Genomic DNA, 21,889 nt, shown 5'->3' on the forward strand with positions numbered 1-21,889 from the left:
GGTTTGTCCAGCCATACTCTTCTGCTTGACCTGACATTAGTTGTGGAGAGTTCTGCATACTGAGTAGTTGGGTTGCAGATGGAGGGTTTACAGATTGTATTCTGCTCTGATGTGAGCAAATATATCAAATCACAAGGTGCATGACACAATCAGCAACAGAGGGTACAGAACTCATCAGTGAAGGCTGGACTATATGAGAATAAAGAAATGGAGGTATACAGAAAGTTAGAGTGGAAGGAATGCTATATCCATATAGCAAGAAGCAATATGTGGTGACTGTATGGTTTCCTGTCTAACTGGTACACTAATAATGACTAAATGAATTTCTCATAGAAAATTCAGATATCAAAAAGTCATCATTTTTGGTGATTCTCAGATTAATAATTAATTTTTGCTAAATGTCTGTTCTTAAAGAAAGCCACGAGTTATAACATACAGAGGTTTCTATCCCATGTGTTGTACAGCATATATTACGGTGTACTCCGAAATACAGTGGGCATACATAGATATACAGCTGTGTATATAGTTATATCAACCCCAAAAAGATAGTCTCAATACACAGATAAGGAATATATTTAAAAAATCTTTCTTAACCAACCATATTAAAATATTACTATTTAAAATGTATAAGTTTAACAAGAAAGTGCAGCCCTCACACAAAACAGTACATCAGTCAAATATGCATTAGTATAATGGTTGATGTCCCATATGCGTGTTACAATGTATAACCAGTAGAGATGAGCGAACGTACTCGGATAGGCACTACTCGTCCGAGTAATGTGCCTTATCCGAGTACCGCTGTGTTCGTGCTCAAAGATTCGGGACGCGCTGCGGAGCGGGGAGCTGCAGGGGAGAGCGGGGAGGAACGGAGGGGAGATCTTTCTCTCCTTCTCTCCCGGCCGCTCTGCCCCGCTCCCCGCTCCGACTCACCTGTCAGCAGCGGAGCGTCCCGAATCTTTGAGCACGAACACAGCGGTACTCGGATAAGGCACATTACTCGGACGAGTAGTGCCTATCCGAGTACGTTCGCTCATCTCTAATAACCAGCATCATATCACAATACATTAATAGCAGTCACATAATAAATGAACATACGTATACCCTATAAAGCACAGACCTAGATGCACCCCAACATCGTGTTCCCCCCAAAAGATGGCTTCCTCTGGGGTATAGTTTCAGGTATACCAGGTTGCTTTTTTAGTGTGTTAGGAGTGTGATTACCATTAGCAGGTGTTTTACCTCCGCAGTGCAGTTTTGCAGCCAGCAACCTCACACATGAGAACTGTTTAATTGTTCGTCTCGCCCTTACAGGAAGTGGGGCAGATATTTCTAAATTATAAGACAGAAGTGGGGGTTCAATTGTGTCCCCTTCCAAGGATTCTTCTATAGAAAACAAATTCATGAACAAGGGTTCCTACTTAGACATGTTCCTATAGGGCTGCAATATAATCTTGAGATCGGTTCTCATCTGTCTATGTCAAGAGTGAAGTAGACATTTAACGAGCGGGGGTATAGATAGAAATATCAACAAGACCAAAGTTCTATTACCATACATAAACCCCTTCCAAAAATGCATTACATAATTACATAGTAAAAGGAAAAAAAAAATTATATATATAACATACCTAGTGGGACTCAAACCAGGAACCCCAGCATTACATGACAACAGTGTTAATCTACTGTACCACAAGTCCAGAGACATAAAGCTGTTTTTTTTAAAAAGGATATATACCATCAAAGCAGTGCAAAGGTAAGAGATATAAAGATATATCACAGACAAAATTTACAAAAAGTGACACACAGTGACAAAATAGAAGTGCACCCCATGTGAAGTGTAGAGAAAAAAACTGAATTATACATAGATATATAGAAAGCAGCAGAGAAGCTAAAACTTCTAAATAAGGAACATATTAGTCATCATGGAGACCCGGCAGAACTGAGAGAATTCTCTTTTTTACAAATGGAACGGCTTATTCATACCATCTTCTGTGACATCTGCTTAGCATGTACGCCAGGAAAGCTCCCAGCATACATATACATCGGTAGAGCTCTGTTACCCAACACAGGCCAAAAGACTCTGTTTTTGGCCTTCATTGGGCTGATATATCTTAGCAGATCCTGCAAAAAAGGTAATAGTATAAGTAAAGTGGATAAGATTTTTTAAAAATCCCATCCACATGCTACAGAAGAAATCCACAAGTAAAACTGATCTGCGATGCATAGTTTAACCTCTTAGGGCTCATGCCCATGGGCGATGTGGAATATGCCCCCAGATTTCCGCGATTCAAAACAAAAACGTGCCAGCAAGTGATCGCGTTTTTCCATAGTCTCCATTTCTTGATATCAATGGAGCCATCCTGCTGCAGAAACTGCAGGGAGAAATCCGCATGTGTGCGCTGGCAGGCAGAAAGCTATTAGCTTCAAAAGAACCTTGCCACTGCAGAATGCATGCGCTGATTTCCGCTGGAAAAACGCGGTGCAAATCTGTCCATGGTCATTCACCCTTAAAGACCACCCACCAAAAATATATGGTGGGCGATCACAGGTAGAGTATGGAGCTGGCTCTGGAGCTCATCGCACTCCATATCCAGTGGGTGCTGGCTGTATCTGATAGCTGGCACCCGCCTGCAGTGGCAGTGATTGTTATCACCCTGGTTGCTGCCATTAGCTGTTTAGTTTCCACTGTTAAAGCTGACACCATATCGTAGCAGCCATCCAGGGGGAGCCTGCACTCCAGCACCCCATTGACCCCCTTCTAACATAATATAAAAAACTAAAACAAAATACTCACCTCCAGCTGCACGCTGCTCCCCCATCACCACTTGTCTGCGCTCAAGCAGTCACAGGTTTTTTACCCTCGTGATCACTGCAGCCAATAGGAAGCCAGATAGGGGCATCAACAGTGACGTCCCATAACCTGCCTTGGGGCTTCTAAATTAGTAGACCACATGACAAGTTTACAGGATGTCACCAGGCCTCCTGGCTGGGTGATGTCATCTGTCAGATGCCACGGTGTCTGACCATTCAAACTGTGGTCTAGTGCCACGGTGAGTATATTGATTTTATATACTTTTGGGCATGGGGAGCTCCAAACAATATAAAATCAATAACTCGGAAAAATCTCTTTTTTCTATTAGTGGCTTGTCCTCAGGATAGTTCATAAAAAATGATGTTCATCAGGCTTGTATACCTGCCAATCAGCTGAGCCCATAGTGTCAGTTGTGCCGGTAAAGCGCATGAAGCACATCACGCTGACCATAGCACAACGGCCCAAGTTTGTTGTTGCAGGCGTAACTCCCACTAAATTCAAAAAAACAAGCCCTCACACAGCCCAATCGACGGAAAAATAAAAATGTTATAGGTTTCACAATATGTCAAGTGAATAAAAAACAAACAAAAAAAAACAACAAACACATTTTTAAAAGTAATAGTACATTAAAAAATTAATAAATTTTGTATCGTCATAATTGTACTGACACTCAGTATAAAGTTAACATGTCAATTACACTGCACCAAAACACCGTAAAAACAAAACCCAAAAATCAATGGTGCATTCCTTTTTTTCCCGTTCATTTTCAATGTGTTATATAGTACATTAAATAGTACTGCTACCGGATTAACTATAGTACAAATGGAGCTTTGGCTCTAGGCCCCGTGGTCTTCTTATGTTCAGGGGGCCTCCGGCTGCCTGCACTTCAGTGGACTGAGGGGGTCCCAAACACTGGTTCTCACCAGTTCGGCAGATCCGGTAAGGAGCAATTAGGCCCAATTCTAATATAAAAAACAAAAACAGTTGCCGTGGACTTTTCTTTTCTCTGTGGCCACTGCAGTCACGTATTATGTGCCGTGATGTATGACATGTGAGTATGCACAAAGCAGTGATAATTCAAGGTACAGTAAGATCGCACATGGTTCTTGGCATCCAAAAAAAAGTGGACCGCAAGCTTTGGTTATGAACAGAATAGTGGTTAGGATTTTTATAAAACTTTAAGGCCTAATGCCCACGGCCAGACGGATGCCGCCTGCAAAATATCGCAGCGGAATCTGGCCCAGCGCCCCCCAGACACCTCATACTCACCTCTCCGGATTTGCCGCGACTGTCTCGTCCGGCGAGCATGCGCAGTGCAGAGCATGACATGCCGGGGCTGGGCGGTAACTGCAATGGAAGCCGTCCGTGCGATTTTCCTGCACAAAATAGAACATGCTGCGATTCTCCCGTACGAGTGGAAAATCGCAGTTGATTTCTGCTCGTGGGCAGGGGAGAATCATTTAACACAGCATGTCTATGGACAGACATTGCTGTGGAATTCGCGGTGGGTGTCTGGACGCGATTTCTGCAGCGATAATCCATCCTTGGGCATTCGGCCTAAACTTGTGTATCTCTGAAATGTGACAAACCTTTTATTAAGCTTCAGCAATCAATAGCATTAACAAGAAATAAAATAGCCATTTTGGCCTTGAATCAGCTGAGAGCACAAAATCAGAGTTTTGTTGTGTGTTTTGAGAGCTTATAAAATAATATTTGTGGTTTATCAGCACTGAGGAAGTACTTCACTGCTTCCTGCTAAAATCACACACAGTAATCACATCCGTAAGAGAATTAAGTGCCGCGACCGCTCATACCATCTGCTGCTTCATGCAAATGGCTCTCATTAGGTCAGTGGTAAAGTTGCTGAAGTCTTTCCACGAAGAATTCGATAATGTGTCTGTTATAGGCCGTACTATGGTGTGTCTTGAGTAAAGCTGACCATGGATGTAACAGTTATATTAATGGGGTTATCCCAACATCTAAAGCTACAGGATAGGGGATAACTTTATGATCAGTGAGGGTCTTACAGCTGAGACCTCCACTGATCCCGAGAACATGGGCCCGCGTCCCACACCCCTCCTCCTCGCTGTGTGATTACAGTACAATCCCCACGCAGTGAGGAGGATAGTGAACGGAGTGGTGGACGCACACGCACAATGCCGCTCCATTCACTCTCAGTGAGACTGCCACACATAGCCGAGGTACAAGCACTTAGCAATTTTCATCAGCCTCACTGAAATCCTGTGGCTAGGGAATAACTTAGGATATGCGCCAAACAATTTTATAATTATACATGCACATGATAGTAGTGTATTGCACAGCCAAAAATGTGCATTTTATTGTGCTTTTGCAATGCAGCTTCTATTGGTGAAACATGTTAAAACCACGTTTGATCTGTAGCATCTATTACAATTGAACAAGTTCCATGTGCTACATATATCGTTATATATGCCGGAATCCATTGGTGTAGCTATAGGGGTCACAGCAAACGCAATCATGCTCCTCTGGGTAATATGCAAATAAAAGACAAACACCCTGTAACAGCTGTCTGTGTATGGATTCTGGCTTGGCTTTTAGAGATGAGCGAGCACGCTCGGTAAAAAGGCAGATACTCGAGCTTTCTTGAGTAACTGCATACTCGTCCGAGCAAATGTGGGGGGGAGAGAGAGATCTCTCTCACTCCCCCCCCCCCCGCATTTGCTCATCTCTATTGATTTTCAATTCCCAGTCAATGTTACAAGGCTTGTAAAGAGAGTCTAACACTGACTTGCAGGAATGCTGCCTTCCAATAGGTGGCACTGCAGAGGTATTGTTCCATCTCCCTTATTTGCATATTATCCAAAGGAGCATGAACGGCCTTATAAGTCTCCTCACTCACGTACCTTCTAGGCGCTCTCCTTAAAGCCGAATGCACACGACCAGGTCGGATTCCGCAGCGGAATCCAGCCCTGTGCCTGGCGGGTGACTCCTGCATACCTATCTGCTGTCTTCTTATCTGTGCTGCGGATGTGCCGGCCGGCGCAAATGCGCAGTACAGATTGTGCTGCGCCATCGCTAGGTGATAAAGCTGGTTCCGTGTCCCATCCACAGTGTCAATAAAACATGCTGCGATATTCCATCTCCGAGCAGAAAAAAATCGCAATTGATTTCCGCTCGTGGACAGGAAAAAGCGATTTTTAATAGAATGTTTATGGGCAATGTTTGCTACGGAATCCGGAGGCAGACGCCAGCTCCGAATTCCGCAGTGCAAATACGCCCGTGTGCATTGGACCTAAGGAGAAAAGATAGCGTTCCTGACTTTAGTCAAACAATTAATTTCCCAAATTGAAACATACCTGATTCTGGCGCCTCCTGCCTACTTGAGAAAGCTGTGACAACATTATCTGCTGATCTAGCAACTCTACTCTCTGTTGCCTTTGGATGTCCACTGTTGCACCCATGCCAACATGGGCCTCGCTGACAGGCTCAACAGAAGAGAATATAGGCTCCACAGTCCGGGAGAAAACTTTAGCGATCCAATTTGGAACACATAGAACTTGTTGAACATTAAAAACATCCTTATTGTACAACAATCCAGAAATCTGTAAAAACGGAAAAGAAATTGATATGTAGTCATTCATTTCTATGCCCAGTATTTATAACCATATTGAAATATTATAAATGCATGTTTCATATAAAAACCTCTAAAAAAGCAAATCGGAAATTAATATGTAGTTATATCACTGTGAAAAACAAGAGAAAAGATTTTTTTTAAAGAGTAATCCTGGCATTCTTAGCTTCTTTGTGAAACAATGGAAACCTCAAGCATACAGTGTTCTTGTAAATATGAACTACTTCAGATTGTAATATGTATAATTTTAGATAAGTGTTGCAATACTGATATCTACACATCACATTTCCATAATTATACAGTCGTACTGTGTCAATGCAGACAGTAGATTCATTCACAGACATCAGCATATTGACATACAAGAAAATTGTAAATAGTGAGCAGTACCGCAAAAGAGAAGTTAAAGGGGTTGTCTGGCCATAAACATTAGGTCTCATTACTTCTGTTTGCCCAATACAATGCACTTTGTAATATACATTGTGCATTGTAAATTAGGCAAACAGAAGTTATTCACTTACCTCTTGGGCTGCCCCCCCCCCCTGTGTTGCTCCTCGGTTGCCATGGGTTCCGACAAGTCTCTTGTCCTCTTCTTGTCGGGACGACGGGGACAAGCTTCTCCAGCACAGCTCTGCGCATGTGCAGAAGAACTTCAGCCGCTGGGAAGCTCAGTTCTGCCTGCAGGGGAGGCGTGGTTGCTGGCTCTTCATCTCCAAGGTAAGAATGAGTGGAGGGGCGGGCTCTCGTGGGGGGGGGGCGGGGTGGAGAGGGAGAGATGGATGGATGGATGGATGTGTGCAGGGGGGGGTGCAGTGATGTGTGTGTGTGTGTGCTAGTGGTGTCTGGAGACCCGGCTGTCAGAAGTCCCGGGGGACGGGGGGGGGGGGGTGGAGAGGGAGAGATGGATGGATGGATGTGTGCAAGGGGGGGGGGGGGGTGCAGTGATGTGTGTGCAGGGACCCGGCTGACAGAAGTAGGGGGGGGGTCATTGTGAGAGGGGTCGCTGTGGGAGGGGCACTATGAGGGCATGTGTGTGTGGGGAAATGTTTTGTTTTACTTTACTTTAGCAGAGTGGGGGGGGCAGTAGGTAGCTTTGCAGTGGGGGGCTGCAGGAGAGTTCTCTCTCGGCTCTCCCCTGCCCCTCTCCATTCACTATACACTGTGCTGCTATTTACACTCATGGTAGGATTTTATCGTGAACCATGAGAGTAAAGCAGTCTCCCCTGGCCACAACCCCTCTAATTATAGTATGCAGCAGGGGGCGGGGCCTGGGCGGGGAGAGACTGTAGATCAGTTCAATAGAGGTGGGCGTGTCATGGGCGGGGCTAGGACGTGAGCTGAGGGAAATCCTGCCTTTTCATGTCTCTTACTACCATGGAGAGCGCGCACACAGAAGAGGGAGAGCGCAGAGCATTGTGGGAAGGCAGCACAGAGGCGCCATCTTTGAAAGCTGCAGTGAAGATCAGAATCTAAGGTAAGAAACTGACATTGCAGCTGATCTGCCGGCCGGTTTGAGCCCCTGTATGCTGTCTGTTACTATCCTTACTGAAAGGAAAGCAGCAGCATTATAAAAATTTTTACCCTGTGTGGCCGGACAACCCCTTTAAACAATAGAAAAGCTGCTCATTAAATATCAACCAGAAACAGTCGGCATTCTTGTAGATGTTCCTAAAAGGGGTTGTCCAGTGTAAACTATTGATAGCCTATCCTTGGGATTGTTATTTATTCGTTCAGTCGCTTCCGACTCTTCGTGACCTCGTGGACCAGCCTGCGCCAGAGCTTCCTGTCGGCTACTGCCACCCCCAACTCCACCAAGGTCCAGGCCGTCACCTGAAGGATATCATCCATCCATCTTGCCCTTGGTCGGCCCCTGTTCTTTTTGCCCAATATCAGCATCTTCTCCAAGGTATCCTGCCTTCTCATTAGGTGGCCAAAGTACTTCAGTTTTGCCTTTAATATCATTCCCTCCAGTGAGCAGTCTGGCTTTATTTCCTGGAGTATGGACTGGTTTGATATTTTTGTGGTCCAAGGTACTCTCAGCATTTTCCTCCAACACCACAGTTCAAAAGCATCTATTTTCCTTGTCTCAGCCTTCCTTATGGTCCAGCTCTCACATTCATAGGTTACTATGGGGAATACCATTCCTTTAACTATACTGACCACATTATGCCAGTGTGATGTCTCTGCTCTTAACTATTTTATTGAGATTGGTCGTTGCTCTCCTCCCAAGAAGTAAACGTCTTCTGATTTCCTGGCTGCAGTAATCTTTGTACCTAGAAATATGAAGTTTGTCACTGTCTCCAGCCTTGGCTTCATCAAGCCCCGCTCGTTGCATAATGTGTTCTGCATACAAGTTGAATGGGTAGGGTGAGAGTATACAACAACCCTGCTGTACTCCTTTCCCAAAATTATACCAATCTGTTGTTCCATGGTCTGTTCTTACCGTTGCTACTTGGTCGTTTTACAGATTCCTCAGGAGGCATACAAGGTGACTTGGTATCCCCATACCACCAAGAACTTAACACAATTTATTATGATCCACACAGTCAAAGGCTTTAGAATAATCAATAAAACAGAAATAGATGATTTTCTGAAATTCCCTGCCTGCCTCCATAATCTAGCAGATATTGGCAATTTGGTCTATAGTTCCTCTGCCTTTTCTGAACCCGGCTTGTACATCTGGCAACTCTCGCTCCACGAATAGCTGGAGTCTACTTTGCAGGATCTTGAGCATTACTTTACTGGCATGTGAGATAAGGGCCACTGTGTGATAGTTAGAGCATTCTTTAGAGCTTCCCTTTTTTGGTATGGTGATATAAGTTTATTTTTTTCAATCTGATGGCCATTCTTGTGTTTTCCATATTTGCTGGCATATGGCATGCATTACCTTGACAGCATCATCTTTCAAGATTCTAAACAGTTCAACTGTGATACCGTCATCTCCTGCTGCCTTGTTATTAGCAATGCTTCTTAAGGCCCATTCAACCTCACTCCTCAGGATGTCTGGTTCTAATTCACTCAACGCACAATCATGGCTAGCCTTGATCTTATTATCCTTCCTATACAGATCTTCTGTATATTCTTGCCACCTTCTCTTGATCTCTTCCGCTTCTGTTAGATCCTTGCCATCTTTGTTTTTGATCATGCCCATTTTTGCCTGAAATTTACCTCCTATGTTTCCAATTTTCTGGAAGAGGTCATTTGTCCTTCCTATTCTATAGTCTTCTTTCACTTCCATGCATTGCTTGTTTAGAAATAGTTCCTTATCCCTTCTGGCCAACCTCTGGAATTGTGCATTTAAATGGGCATATCTCTGCCCATCAGTGTTTCCTTTTGCTGTCCTTGTTTCTTGGGCTACTTCCAGTGTCTCAGCAGACAACCATCTTGCCTTCTTGGTTTTCTTTTACTTTGGCACATTCTTTGTTGCGAACTTCTGTCCAAAGTTCTTCTGGGACCCTATCTGTTAAATCCAGTCCCCTAAATCTATTCCTCACCTCCACTGCATATTTATTAGGAATATTAGTGAGATCATATCTAACTGATCTGTGTGTCCTTCTTATTCTCTTTAGTCTGATTCTAAACAAGAAGTTCGTGATCTGAACTACAGTCAGCTCTAGCTCTTGTTTTCACTGACTGAATGGATGTCCATCACCTTTGGCTGCAAAGGATGTAGTAAATCTGATTTTGATGTTGACCATCTGCTGAAGTCCATGTAGAAAGCCGTCTTTTAGGTTGTTGAAAGAGAGCGTTTGTTATGAACAGTGAGTTGTCCTGGCAAAATTCTGTCAGCCTATGTCCAGATTCATTTTGTTGTCCCACACCATGGTTGCCTGTGATCCCAGGTGTCATGTGACTACCCACCTTAGCATTCTAATTCTCCTGAAATGAAAATAATGTCTCTTTTTGGTGTATCCTTGGGATAGGCCATCAAAAGTAGATTGCCGGGGGTCCGATGCCCGGAATCTCAGCCAATTAACTGTTTGCCACATCGGGGCACTCAATCCACTGAGCAGCTCTGCCAATGGAAAATTTAAAATGTTGTGGTCCTGGAATGTGGCACCACACAAAAAGTATTTTTGTCAGAAAAAAAAGGGGTTAAATTGTGCAATAGTAATAAAATATAAAAGCTCTACAAATTTGGTGTTGTCATAATTGTAATAACCTGAAGAATAAAGGTAACATAAACAGTGTAGAAATAGCTTTTCTCCTTTACCCCACAGCATTAAATTATTCTACAAATAATGAAGCTGTGTACAAATATCTGAAGGGCTGTCACAGTGTAGAGGGATCAGCCCTATTCTCATTTGTACAAGAGAAGACTAGAAGCAATGGGATGAAACTGAAAGGGAGGAGACATTAGACAGTAAGGGTGATCAATGAGTGGAACAGGTTACCACGGGAGGTGGAGGGTTCTCCTTCAATGGAAGTCTTCAAACAGAAGCTGGACAAATATCTGTCTGGGATGATTTAGTGAATCCTGCACTGAGCAGGGGGTTGGACCCGATGACCCTGGAGGTCTTTTACAACTCTACCATTCTAGGATTCTATTTAATACATGTATCCAAAATTTGTTCCTTTAAAAACTACCGTAGTGGAGAATTACCCCGCACTGCAGAGGACTACGAGTATGCGTCTTATTGACACAAATATACTTTATTTTAGCTACGCATTTCAGCACATCAAAGTGCCTGTCAAATTGTAGTAGCGATCAAAGCATCACTAGTCGTGGTCCCCCACGTGAGCTAAAAAAAAAAGAAAAAAAAGATCAATAAAGTTTTATTAATAGTAAAAAAAAAAGTTATAAAAGTTGAAATCACGCCCCTTTTGCCATATCTAGAATTAAAAAAATCTAAATCATAAGACAAAAATACATATTTGGTATCGCCGCGTCTGTAAAAGTCAGATCTATCAAAGTATCACATTATTTACCCCACATGGGGAACGTAGTCCGAAAAAAAAAAGGAACGCCAGAAATGCGCTTTTTCAGTCATCCTGTCTCCCAGAAAATGCAATAAAAAGCTATCAAAAAGTCGTATGTATTCCGAAATGGTATCAACGTAAACTACAGGATGTCACACAAAAAATGAGCCCTTGCACAACTACGTCACCGAAAAAATTAAAAAAGTTATTGCGCTCAGAAGATGGCAGCAGAAAATAATTTAAAAAAATTAAATGTCTTTGAAAAAAAATAAAAGTAGTACAGCAAAAAAAATAAAATAAAATACAAGTTTGGTATCGTAGTAATCGTCCTGACCCATAGAATAAAGTTATCATGTAATTTTTGTTGCAGTTTGTGCGCCATAGAAACAAAAGAGCACTGAAAGATGGCAGAATGTAGTTTTTTTTTTTCATTTTACTGCACTTTGAATTTTTTAAAAGTTTTTCAATACTTTATAAGGTACATTAAATAGCACCATTGAAAAACACAACTCGTCCTGCAAAAATCAAGCCCTCATACAGCGATGTCAATGGATAAATAAAGGAGTTACGACTTTTTAAAGAAGGAGGGGGGGGGGGACGAAAATGGAAAAAAAAGGGTCGCGTCATTAAGGGTTAAATGTATACGTTAGGTCTAGCATGGGAGCCCATAAATAATGGATGACCAACAAATTGCTTCCTCAAAGACACCGTCACAGTTTTTTCCCCTCATGTAAGCCTATGGTGACAAATGTCTGATAGATGGCATCTATCGGATGTGTGCTGTTTCTCTTTCATGTTTGTTTAACATCTCGCATCATACCGCTCAGGATATGTTTGGCTTAAGCTCTTTTCTCAGTGTGTTAATGGCTTTCTTTAAATGAATGCATTTGGAAATACTGCTGACATATACTTTTATTGAAGGCTGTAGCATCCACCACCCATAGGGTATGATGGCATCCAGTAACAAAAGTATCCATTAAATGGATGCCACTGCTAGATGTTCATTTAATGCATCTGTCTATAGTGATATCTCTTTACCTGATACGTCTTAAGCTTTTCAATAGCTTTTCTTGGCTAATTAGAACAAAATAGTGAAATAAAAAAAGACAGGTTTGTTAGAAGGGAGACACTGGATGTTCTCCCGGGACACATTTTTTTTCACATCATCAGTTTATCCCAATTTAATGTAGAGGTTTGTTTCTATGGAATTCCCTAGGGATTTGATAGAAAAAAATAAATTGTGACGTGCTCCATCAGACTGCATACGATTGGTATAGAAGTGTGCTCCCCTAGGGGCATTGCTTCTAGAGGACAATAAGTCTAGAATTAGTGCATACGATAGAGCCTATACAGAGATAGAAATACAACAACTGTATAGCTCCATGCACTCAACATCACTACCATTATCTTTATGTTGGTATGACAAAACATCCTGGGTAATTTTCTATGGAAATTCTTCTCCCTGTTCTTAACAGTATCCTGAATTGTAGAAATGTGTGGTGTATACATATACATTACCAGTCTAAAGTTTTGGAACACCCATGTTTTCCAATTTTTATTGATATGTACACAGTTTAATGTCTTAAGGCCCATTTAGACACAACGATTATCGCTCAAAATTCGCTCAAAAGCCGTCTTTTGAGCGATAATCGTTGTGTGTAACTGCACTTACATTGTGCAGTTTTCGTTATCCCGTTGCTCATCGCTGTTTTCAGCCTGCTGAAAGACGACAATGAGACTTATCAGGGATTCACAGCGGGATACAGCTGATACTATTGTTTCAGCTGTATCCCGCTCCCTGATGACAGGCTGTGTATGAAGAACAGAGTGGTCCAGCTCTGTTCTCCATACCCCACATGGAGGGCTCGGCTGTATAACAGCCGGGTGCTCTGTGCAGAAAACAGCTGGATGCAGAAGACAAGTGGGGACACCCCGCTTGTCTTCTGCATCCTCTGCTCCAAGCACTCAGCTGTACAACAGCTGGCCGCTCCGAGCAGAGAACAGCTGGATGTAGAAGACAAGCGGGGACACCCAGGGTATGCCAAGAAAACATTTCCTACACCATTAGTCCTCCTCCACCAGCTTGGACTGCTTATACCTGACGAGAAGGGTTTCTCAATTCATGCTGCTTGCACCATATTATGTCCCACCCATCAGCATGGTGCAACAGAAATCTGGATTCATCTGATCAGACAATGTTTTTGCACTGTTCAGTAATTCAATTTTTGCGCCCTTTTTTCTACGGTTATCTTGGCTTTCTGTTTCACTTAGTAATTACACACAAACTGGTCATCTGCAGATACAGCTCATCTGCGGTAAGGAATGACGAGTTATGTATTTGGTCATGTTAGCTTTGTAATCAGCTACAATTTGCATCTGAGCATCACCTGTTCTTCAGAATGATTCTTAATCTCTTCCTCTGAGCCCTTTTGTTGGCAAATTGTTTACATCCACGGGATCCCTGATCGCTGGATGTTTTTCACACCTTTCTTATGCATTCTCTACTCTATTGCAAGAGAAAACCCTTTAAAGTTTGCAGTGTTTGAAATACGGCTACACCGATGACCATGCCTCATTCAAAGTCGCTTGGTTCACTAGATTTTCCATGTCTAATGTAGATTAACACTGAAACTGATCCACAGAAAACTTGCATACTTGATTTGCTGTACACATTCAATGGTTAATTGTAAATCTGAAAACACTTTGTTGAAGTGAGATCACCTAGGTGCAATATGAAATTGTAAATGTGTGAACGTGAAAACCTTGCAGAGTACATGGTATATGACACTCATCTAGAAGATTGTATCAGTGCAGACTTTTGGGTGTAACAGTACAATATGCAAATTATGTTCCAATAATAAGATATGCTTTTCAGTAGGTTTTTTTCCACCTCTTTTCCTTCACTGTATGCTTTAGTATTGTTTATATTAGTTAGATAACCTCTTTGCCTGTAAATGTAGTCCCTAAAAATAAACCTAATAGAGGAGTTGCAGAATGGAGACCCCTACAAAGTGTCAGACCCCTACAAAGTGTCCGTTAAATTGAGATACCCTGAACGTCTATACATATTGTGGATAGCGTTTTGATTACAAAAGGCACTGTATGATGCTTCATTATGAGCATTAATCATCATCTTCACCTTTTAATTCCTTAGCAGATGGCTGGGATATGGGAGACCTTTGTAAACTAAAAGGGAACACCAAATGTAGCCTATAGTATAAATTAGGCTCTTTTGAACAGTGGACGGTGACTAACAGAATGTTATTTAACAAAGAGAAATGCAAAATCCTACATCTGGGCAAGAAAAATGAAAAAGCACATACAGAATGGGAGGGATTGGGCTAACCAGCAGCACATGTGAAGAAGACTTGGGTATACTAATAGATCATAGACTGAACATCAGTCAAAAATGTGATGCAGCAGAAAAAAAAAGGCAAACACAATTCTGGGATGTATAAAGAGCAGCGTAGAGTCTAGATCACGTGAGGTAATTATCCCCTTCTACTCTTCCTTAGTCAGACCTCATCTGGAATACGGTGTCCAGTTCTGGGCACCCCACTTTATAAAAACAACATAGACAAACTGAAGCAAGTTCAGAGAAGAGTTACCAGGATGGTGAGTGGTCCGCAAATCATGTCCTATGAGGACTAGTTAAAAGATCTGGGAATGTTTATGTTAGGCCAGCTACTCATGTCTGCCGCCCTTTTGCTTTTACAGGCAGATGCGGGTGATGCTCTGCTTCTACTATATGAGTGAACTTATAGCTGTGGATTTTCCATCAGCACTGTAGGATTTTATCCTCCCCAGTGCTCTCAGCCCAGCTGCAGGGTAATAGCCTATTGCCCTCCTTTTTAGCAGAGCTGGGGATTCTCCTCCTTGCCTGAGTATTGGTGTGAGTTTGTCTCAGTTACCTTGCAAAGTTCCTCTGCTTTTGACTCCTGTGTCTGCCCTGATTCTGGGACTTCTACCTAGATTATGTTTGTGCTCTGCTTGCCCCGACATTGGCCTAGATTTTGATTACAGTTTAGATTGCACCAGTGTCTCTGACTTCCATGGGTCAGCTGCCAACTACACTGTGCCTACTCCAGGAGGTGGCGTCCTGCTCTGTTTCCCGCAGCGAAGTTCAGATCCCTGTATAGGGATTAAAGAGTGAAAACCGGGGAACCGTCAGAATAACGCCTTTAGGATTAGCCCAAAGCCAAACCGGTTAGTTGGCACAGTGGGTCTACACTCACTGTCCGTAACAGCTTAACTTACAAAAAAAGAAGATTGAGAGGAGACTTAATAGCTGAAGGGCTATCATAGTGCAGAGGGATCAGTCCTATTCTCATTTGCACAAGAAGAAATTATAAGCAACGGGATGAAACTGAAAGGGAGGAGACACAAATTAGATATTAGAAAAAGACTTTCTGACAGTGAGGGTGATCAATGAGTGGAATGGGTTACCACAGGAGGTGTTGAGTTCTCCTTCAAGCGAAGTTTTTAAACAAAGGCTGGACAGACATCTGTCCGGTATTATTTAGTGAATCGTGCACTGAGCAGGGGGTTTGGACCCAATGACCCTGGGGGTCCCTTCCAACTCTACTATTCTATGATTTTCATGTTATATTGGTAATAGTGGTTGTCTGAGTTGTATTTTCTCTGTAAAACCCTGTTCTAATACGCAAATATAACAACTAGGCATATACTCATCTCTCCCTACTACCCAGTGTGTCCCACACAGCTGTTCTGGGTCTCCCCTCTGACACCATGTTTACAGGTTTCCCCAGCCTGTTTAGGGAACGTCACCGACAGTGCAGCCAATGAGAGAGTTCAGCATTCAATCGGAGAGCTCTGACATTGGCTGCAACAGCCTGTGACGTTCTGTAATCAGGCGGGGCTGCAGCCTGTAAACAAACAAAGGAACCATGACTAAGCAGAGCCACAATTTTTATTGACAACATTGTGCTTTGTGATGCTGCATTCTGAGAGCCATAACTTTTAAGTTTTTTCCTTTGATGCAGCTGTATAAAGGCTTCTATTATGCAGGACGAGTGTAGTTTTCACTGGCACAATTTTGGTGTACATAGAACTTAATGATTTTTTTTTTTTTAGGCAATTCAGTGTTTTTTAATTTTGTTTTTAAATGCGTTCATTTCATATGACAGGTTATTAAAACCCATTAAGGACCAAGCACTGTAAATTTACGGTGCTTGGTCCCGGGCTTAAAGCCCAGCCGTATGTGAAATTGCGGTGGGGATTAAAGCCTCCTACTTCTGCAATCAATCAGAAGCAGGACGGGTTGTTAGCTGTTAGTCACAGCTGATAACCTGGAGGAGGAAGAAGTGGGTTTTAACTCTTTCTGCTTCCTCTAGTACAGAGTGCTCAATGAGCACGATGTACTAAAAAAGTGAAAATGGAAAACTTTCTTTCAAACCGCCGCTATATGCGCCCTGTAATCCAAAACCATACTTATGTATCAAAACGTCCGAAACAAAATGAGGAACCCATTCCCATACTTTATTTTAGCGTAAATGTACTAATTTAAAAAAAAAAAGTTAAAGGGGTTGTCCCGCGCCGAAACGGGTTTTTTTTTTTTTCAACCCCCCCCCCCGGTCGGAGCGAGAAAACCCCGATGCAGGGAGGTAAAGAAAGCTTACCGGAGCGCTTACCTTAATCCCCGCGCTCCGGTGACTTCAATACTTACCGCTGAAGATGGCCGCCGGGATCCTCTGTCTCCGTGGACCGCAGCTCTTCTGTGCGGTCCATTGCTGATTCCAGCCTCCTGATTGGCTGGAATCGGCACGTGACGGGGCGGAGCTACACGGAGCCTGCATTCTGCACGAGCGGCTCCATAGAAGACAGGAGAAGACCCGGACTGCGCAAGCGCGGCTAATTTGGCCATCGGAGGGCGAAAATTAGTCGGCACCATGGAGACGAGGACGCTAGCAACGGAGCAGGTAAGTATAAAACTTTTTATAACTTCTGTATGGCTCATAATTAATGCACAATGTATATTACAAAGTGCATTAATATGGCCATACAGAAGTGTATAGACCCACTTGCTGCCGCGGGACAACCCCTTTAAATGTTAAAAAAAATCTTTTTTTTAGCTTTTATTCCCAAATAAAACCAAAAAAAATCAGGGAAAAAAAGTCAGTGAAAAAGATATTCATGTTTTTGCCTCAGTAATAGATTTTCAGTGGCTTCCGTTATATTTGGTGGCCTTTAGGAAACCCCAATAAGTGTTTTATTATTGTTTTTCCCTCCATGTATCTCTACTAGAGATGAGCGAACGTACTCGTCCGAGCTTGATACTCGTTCGAGTATCAGCGTGATCGAGATGCTCGTTACTCGTAACGAGTACCACACGATGTTCAGGTTACTTTCACTTTCATCTCTGAGACGTTAGCGCGCTTTTCTGGTCAATTGAAAGACAGGGAAGGCATTACAACTTCCCCCTGCGATGTTCAAGCCCTATACCAGCCCACTGCAGTTAGTGGCTGGTGAGATCAGGTGTCACCCGAGTATAAAAATCGGCCCCTCCCGCGGCTCGTCACAGATGCGTTCTGACATAGCTGAGGGAAAGTGGTATCGTGTTGGAGCTGCTATAGGGAGAGTGTTAGGAGTTATTGTAGGCTTCAAGAACCCCAACGGTCCTTCTTAGGGCCACATCTAACCGTGTGTAGTACTGTGGAGGCTGCTTTTTGCAGTGTTGCACTTTTTTTTTTTTTGGTATATCGGCCGTGCAGAGCATTGCGCCCTGCAGTAATACTCCAGGGACAGAAGTGTGGAGGCAGGGACAGAAGACATATTCATTGATTATAGGCAGTGGGTCTTTGCTAAAAAAATTTGGGCAAAAAATCTATTTGGCCTGCCTGTCACTGTGCTCAGTGTTCTGGGTCTGTGTGTGCTGGGTGTAGTAGTTCTACAAAATCATACGCAGCCAGCTAAGTGTTACAGCAGGCTTGCGCCAAATTATTTCCTGGCGTTCCGTAAGCGAAGTCAGCCTTCAAACATAGGCCAATAAGCGGCACATTTAATTACAGCATTCTGTTTCTGCATTATTGGTAATACAGCATGCTGAGGGGTAGGGGTAGGCCTAGAGGACGTGGGCGCGGCCGAGGACGCGGAGGTCCAAGTCCGGGTGTGGGCACAGGCCGAGCTCCTGATCCAGGTGTATCACAGCCGACTGCTGCGGGATTAGGAGAGAGGCACGTTTCTGGCGTCCCTACATTCATCGCACATTTAATGGGTCCACGCGGTAGACCTTTATTAGAAAATGAGCAGTGTGAGCAGGTCCTGTCGTGGATGACAGAAAGTGCTTCCAGCAATCTATCGTCCACCCACAGTTCTGCGCCGTCCACTGCTGCAACTCAGAATCCTCTGGCTGCTGCTCCTCCTTCCTCCCAGCCTCCTCACTCCATGAAAATGACACATTCTGAGGAGCGGGCAGACTCCCAGGAACTGTTCTCGGGCCCCTGCTCAGAACGGGCAGCAGTGGTTCCTCTCCCACCAGAGGAGTTTATCGTGACTGATGCCCAACCATTGGAAAGTTCCCGGGGTCCGGGGGATGAGGCTGGGGACTTCCGGCAACTGTCTCAAGACCTTTCAGTGGGTGAGGAGGCCGATGACGATGAGACACAGTTGTCTATCAGTGAGGTAGTAGTAAGGGCAGTAAGTCCGAGGGAGGAGCGCACAGACGATTCAGAGGAAGAGCAGAAGGACAATGAGGTGACTGACCCCACCTGGTTTGCTACGCCTACTGAGGACAGGTCTTCAGAGGGGGAGGCAAGGGCAGCAGCAGGGCAGGTTGCAAGAGGCAGTGCGGTGTCCAGGGGTAGAGGCAGGGCCAGACCGAATAATCCACCAACTGTTTCCCAAAGCGCCCCCTCGCGCCATGCCACCCTGCAGAGGCCGAGGTGCTCAAAGGTCAAGCAGTTTTTCACTGAGAGTGCAGACGACCGACGAACAGTGGTGTGCAACCTTTGTCGCGCCAAGATCAGCCGGGGAGCCACCACCACCAGCCTCACCACCACCAGCATGCGCAGACATATGCTGGCCAAGCACCCCACAAGGTGGGACGAAGGCCGTTCACCACCTCCGGTTTGCACCGCTGCCTCTCCCCCTGTGCCCCAACCTGCCACTGAGATCCAACCCCGCTCTGAGGACACAGGCACTACCGTCTCCTGGCCTGCACCCACACCCTCACCTCCGCTGTCCTCGGCCCCATCCAGCAATGTCTGTCAGCGCAGCGTCCAGCCGTCGCTAACTCAAGTGTTTGAGCGCAAGCGCAAGTACGCCACCACGCACCCGCACGCTCAAGCGTTAAACGTGCACGTAGCCAAATTTATCAGCCTGGAGATGCTGCCGTATAGGGTTGTGGAAACGGAGTCCTTCAAAAGTATGATGGCGGCGGCGGCGGCCCCGCGCTACTCAGTTCCCAGTCGCCACTACTTTTCCCGATGTGCCGTCCCAGCCCTGCACGACCACGTCTCCCGCAACATTGTACGCGCCCTCACCAACGCGGTTACTGCCAAGGTCCACTTAACAACGGACATGTGGACAAGCACAGGCGGGCAGGGCCACTATATCTCCCTGACGGCACATTGGGTGAATTTAGTGGAGGCTGGGACAGAGTCAGAGCCTGGGACCGCTCACGTCCTACCCACCCCCAGAATTGCGGGCCCCAGCTCGGTGGTGGTATCTGCGGCGGTGTATGCTTCCTCCACTAAAGCACCCTCCTCCTCCTCCAACGCAACCTCTGTCTCGCAATCAAGATGTGTCAGCAGCAGCACGTCGCCAGCAGTCGGTGTCGCGCGGCGTGGCAGCACAGCGGTGGGCAAGCGGCAGCAGGCCGTGCTGAAACTACTCAGCTTAGGAGATAAGAGGCACATGGCCCACGAACTGCTGCAGGGTCTGACAGAGCAGACCGACCGCTGGCTTGTGCCACTGAGTCTCCAACCGAGCATGGTCGTGTGTGACAACGGCCGTAACCTTGTGGCGGCTCTGCAGCTCGGCAGCCTCACGCACGTGCCATGCCTGGCCCACGTCTTTAATTTGGTGGTTCAGCGCTTTCTGAAAAGCTACCCACGCTTGTCAGACCTGCTCGGAAAGGTGCGCCGGCTCTGCGCACATTTCCGCAAGTCCCACACGGATGCTGCCACCCTGTGCACCCTGCAACATCGGTTTAATCTGCCAGTGCACCGACTGCTGTGTGACGTGCCCACACGGTGGAACTCTACACTCCACATGTTGGCCAGGCTCTATGAGCAGCGTAGAGCTATAGTGGAATACCAACTCCAACATGGGCGGCGCAGTGGGAGTCAGCCTCCTCAATTCTTTTCAGAAGAGTGGGCCTGGTTGGCAGACATCTGCCAGGTCCTTGGAAAGTTTGAGGAGTCTACCCAGGTGGTGAGCGGCAATGCTGCAATCATTAGCGTCACCATTCCTCTGCTATGCCTCTTGAGAAGTTTCCTGCAAAGCATAAAGGCAGACGCTTTGCGCTCGGAAACAGAGCCGGGGGAAGACAGTATGTCGCTGGATAGTCAGAGCACCCTCCTGTCTATATCTCAGCGCGTTGAGGAAGAGGCGGAAGATGAGGAGGAGGGGGAAGAGACATCTTGGCCCACTGCTGACGGTACACATGCTGCTTGCCTGTCATCCTTTCAGCGTGTATGGCCGGAGGAGGAGGAGGAGGAGGAGGAGGATCCTGAAAGTGATCTTCCTAGTGAGGACAGCCATGTGTTGCGTACAGGTACCCTGGCACACATGGCTGACTTCATGTTAGGATGCCTTTCTCGTGACCCTCGCGTTACACGCATTCTGGCCACTACGGATTACTGGGTGTACACAGTGCTTGACCCACGGTATAAGGAGAACCTTTCCACTCTCATACCCGAAGAGGAAAGGGGTTCGAGAGTGTTGCTATACCACAGGACCCTGGCGGACAAACTGATGGTAAAATTCCCATACGACAGCGCTAGTGGCCGAAGGCGCAGTTCCGAGGGCCAGGTAGCAGGGGAGGCGCGGAGATCAGGCAGCATGTACAGCGCAGGCAGGGCAACACTCTCTAAGGCCCTTGACAGCTTTATGGCTCCCCAGCAAGACTGTGTCACCGCTCCCCAGTCAAGGCTGAGTCGGCGGGAGCACTGTAAAAGGATGGTGAGGGAGTACGTAGCCGATCGCACGACCGTCCTCCGTGACGCCTCTGTCCCCTACAACTACTGGGTGTCGAAGCTGGACACGTGGCCTGAACTCGCGCTGTATGCCCTGGAGGTGCTTGCTTGTCCTGCGGCTAGCGTCTTGTCAGAGAGGGTGTTTAGTGCGGCTGGGGGAATCATCACAGATAAGCGTACCCGCCTGTCAACCGACAGTGCCGACAGGCTTACACTCATCAAGATGAACAAAGCCTGGATTTCCCCAGACTTCTCTTCTCCACCAGCGGACAGCAGCGATACCTAAGCAATCCGTAGGCTGCACCCGTGGGTGGAAGCATCGTTCTCTATCCCCATCAAAAACATGGACCTTTTAGCTTCATCAATCTGTGTCTAATATTCCTCCTCCTCCTCCTG

The 21,889-nt window shown here is 45.3% G+C and overlaps 1 protein-coding gene across 1 annotated transcript in view; it reads right to left on the reverse strand.

The window, feature by feature from the left end:
- UBAC2 (UBA domain containing 2) overlaps positions 1–21,889 on the reverse strand; it is a 156,193-nt gene that overhangs the window by 21,981 nt on the left and 112,323 nt on the right. Inside the window, exon 8 of the mRNA XM_066580273.1 lies at positions 6,145–6,390. Coding sequence (XP_066436370.1) covers positions 6,145–6,390 — 246 coding nt within the window. The remainder of the gene's footprint in view (positions 1–6,144; positions 6,391–21,889) is intronic.

The sequence above is a fragment of the Eleutherodactylus coqui genome, chromosome 1 (genome assembly GCF_035609145.1).
Source record: "Eleutherodactylus coqui strain aEleCoq1 chromosome 1, aEleCoq1.hap1, whole genome shotgun sequence".
Classification (NCBI taxonomy): Eukaryota; Metazoa; Chordata; class Amphibia; order Anura; family Eleutherodactylidae; genus Eleutherodactylus; species Eleutherodactylus coqui.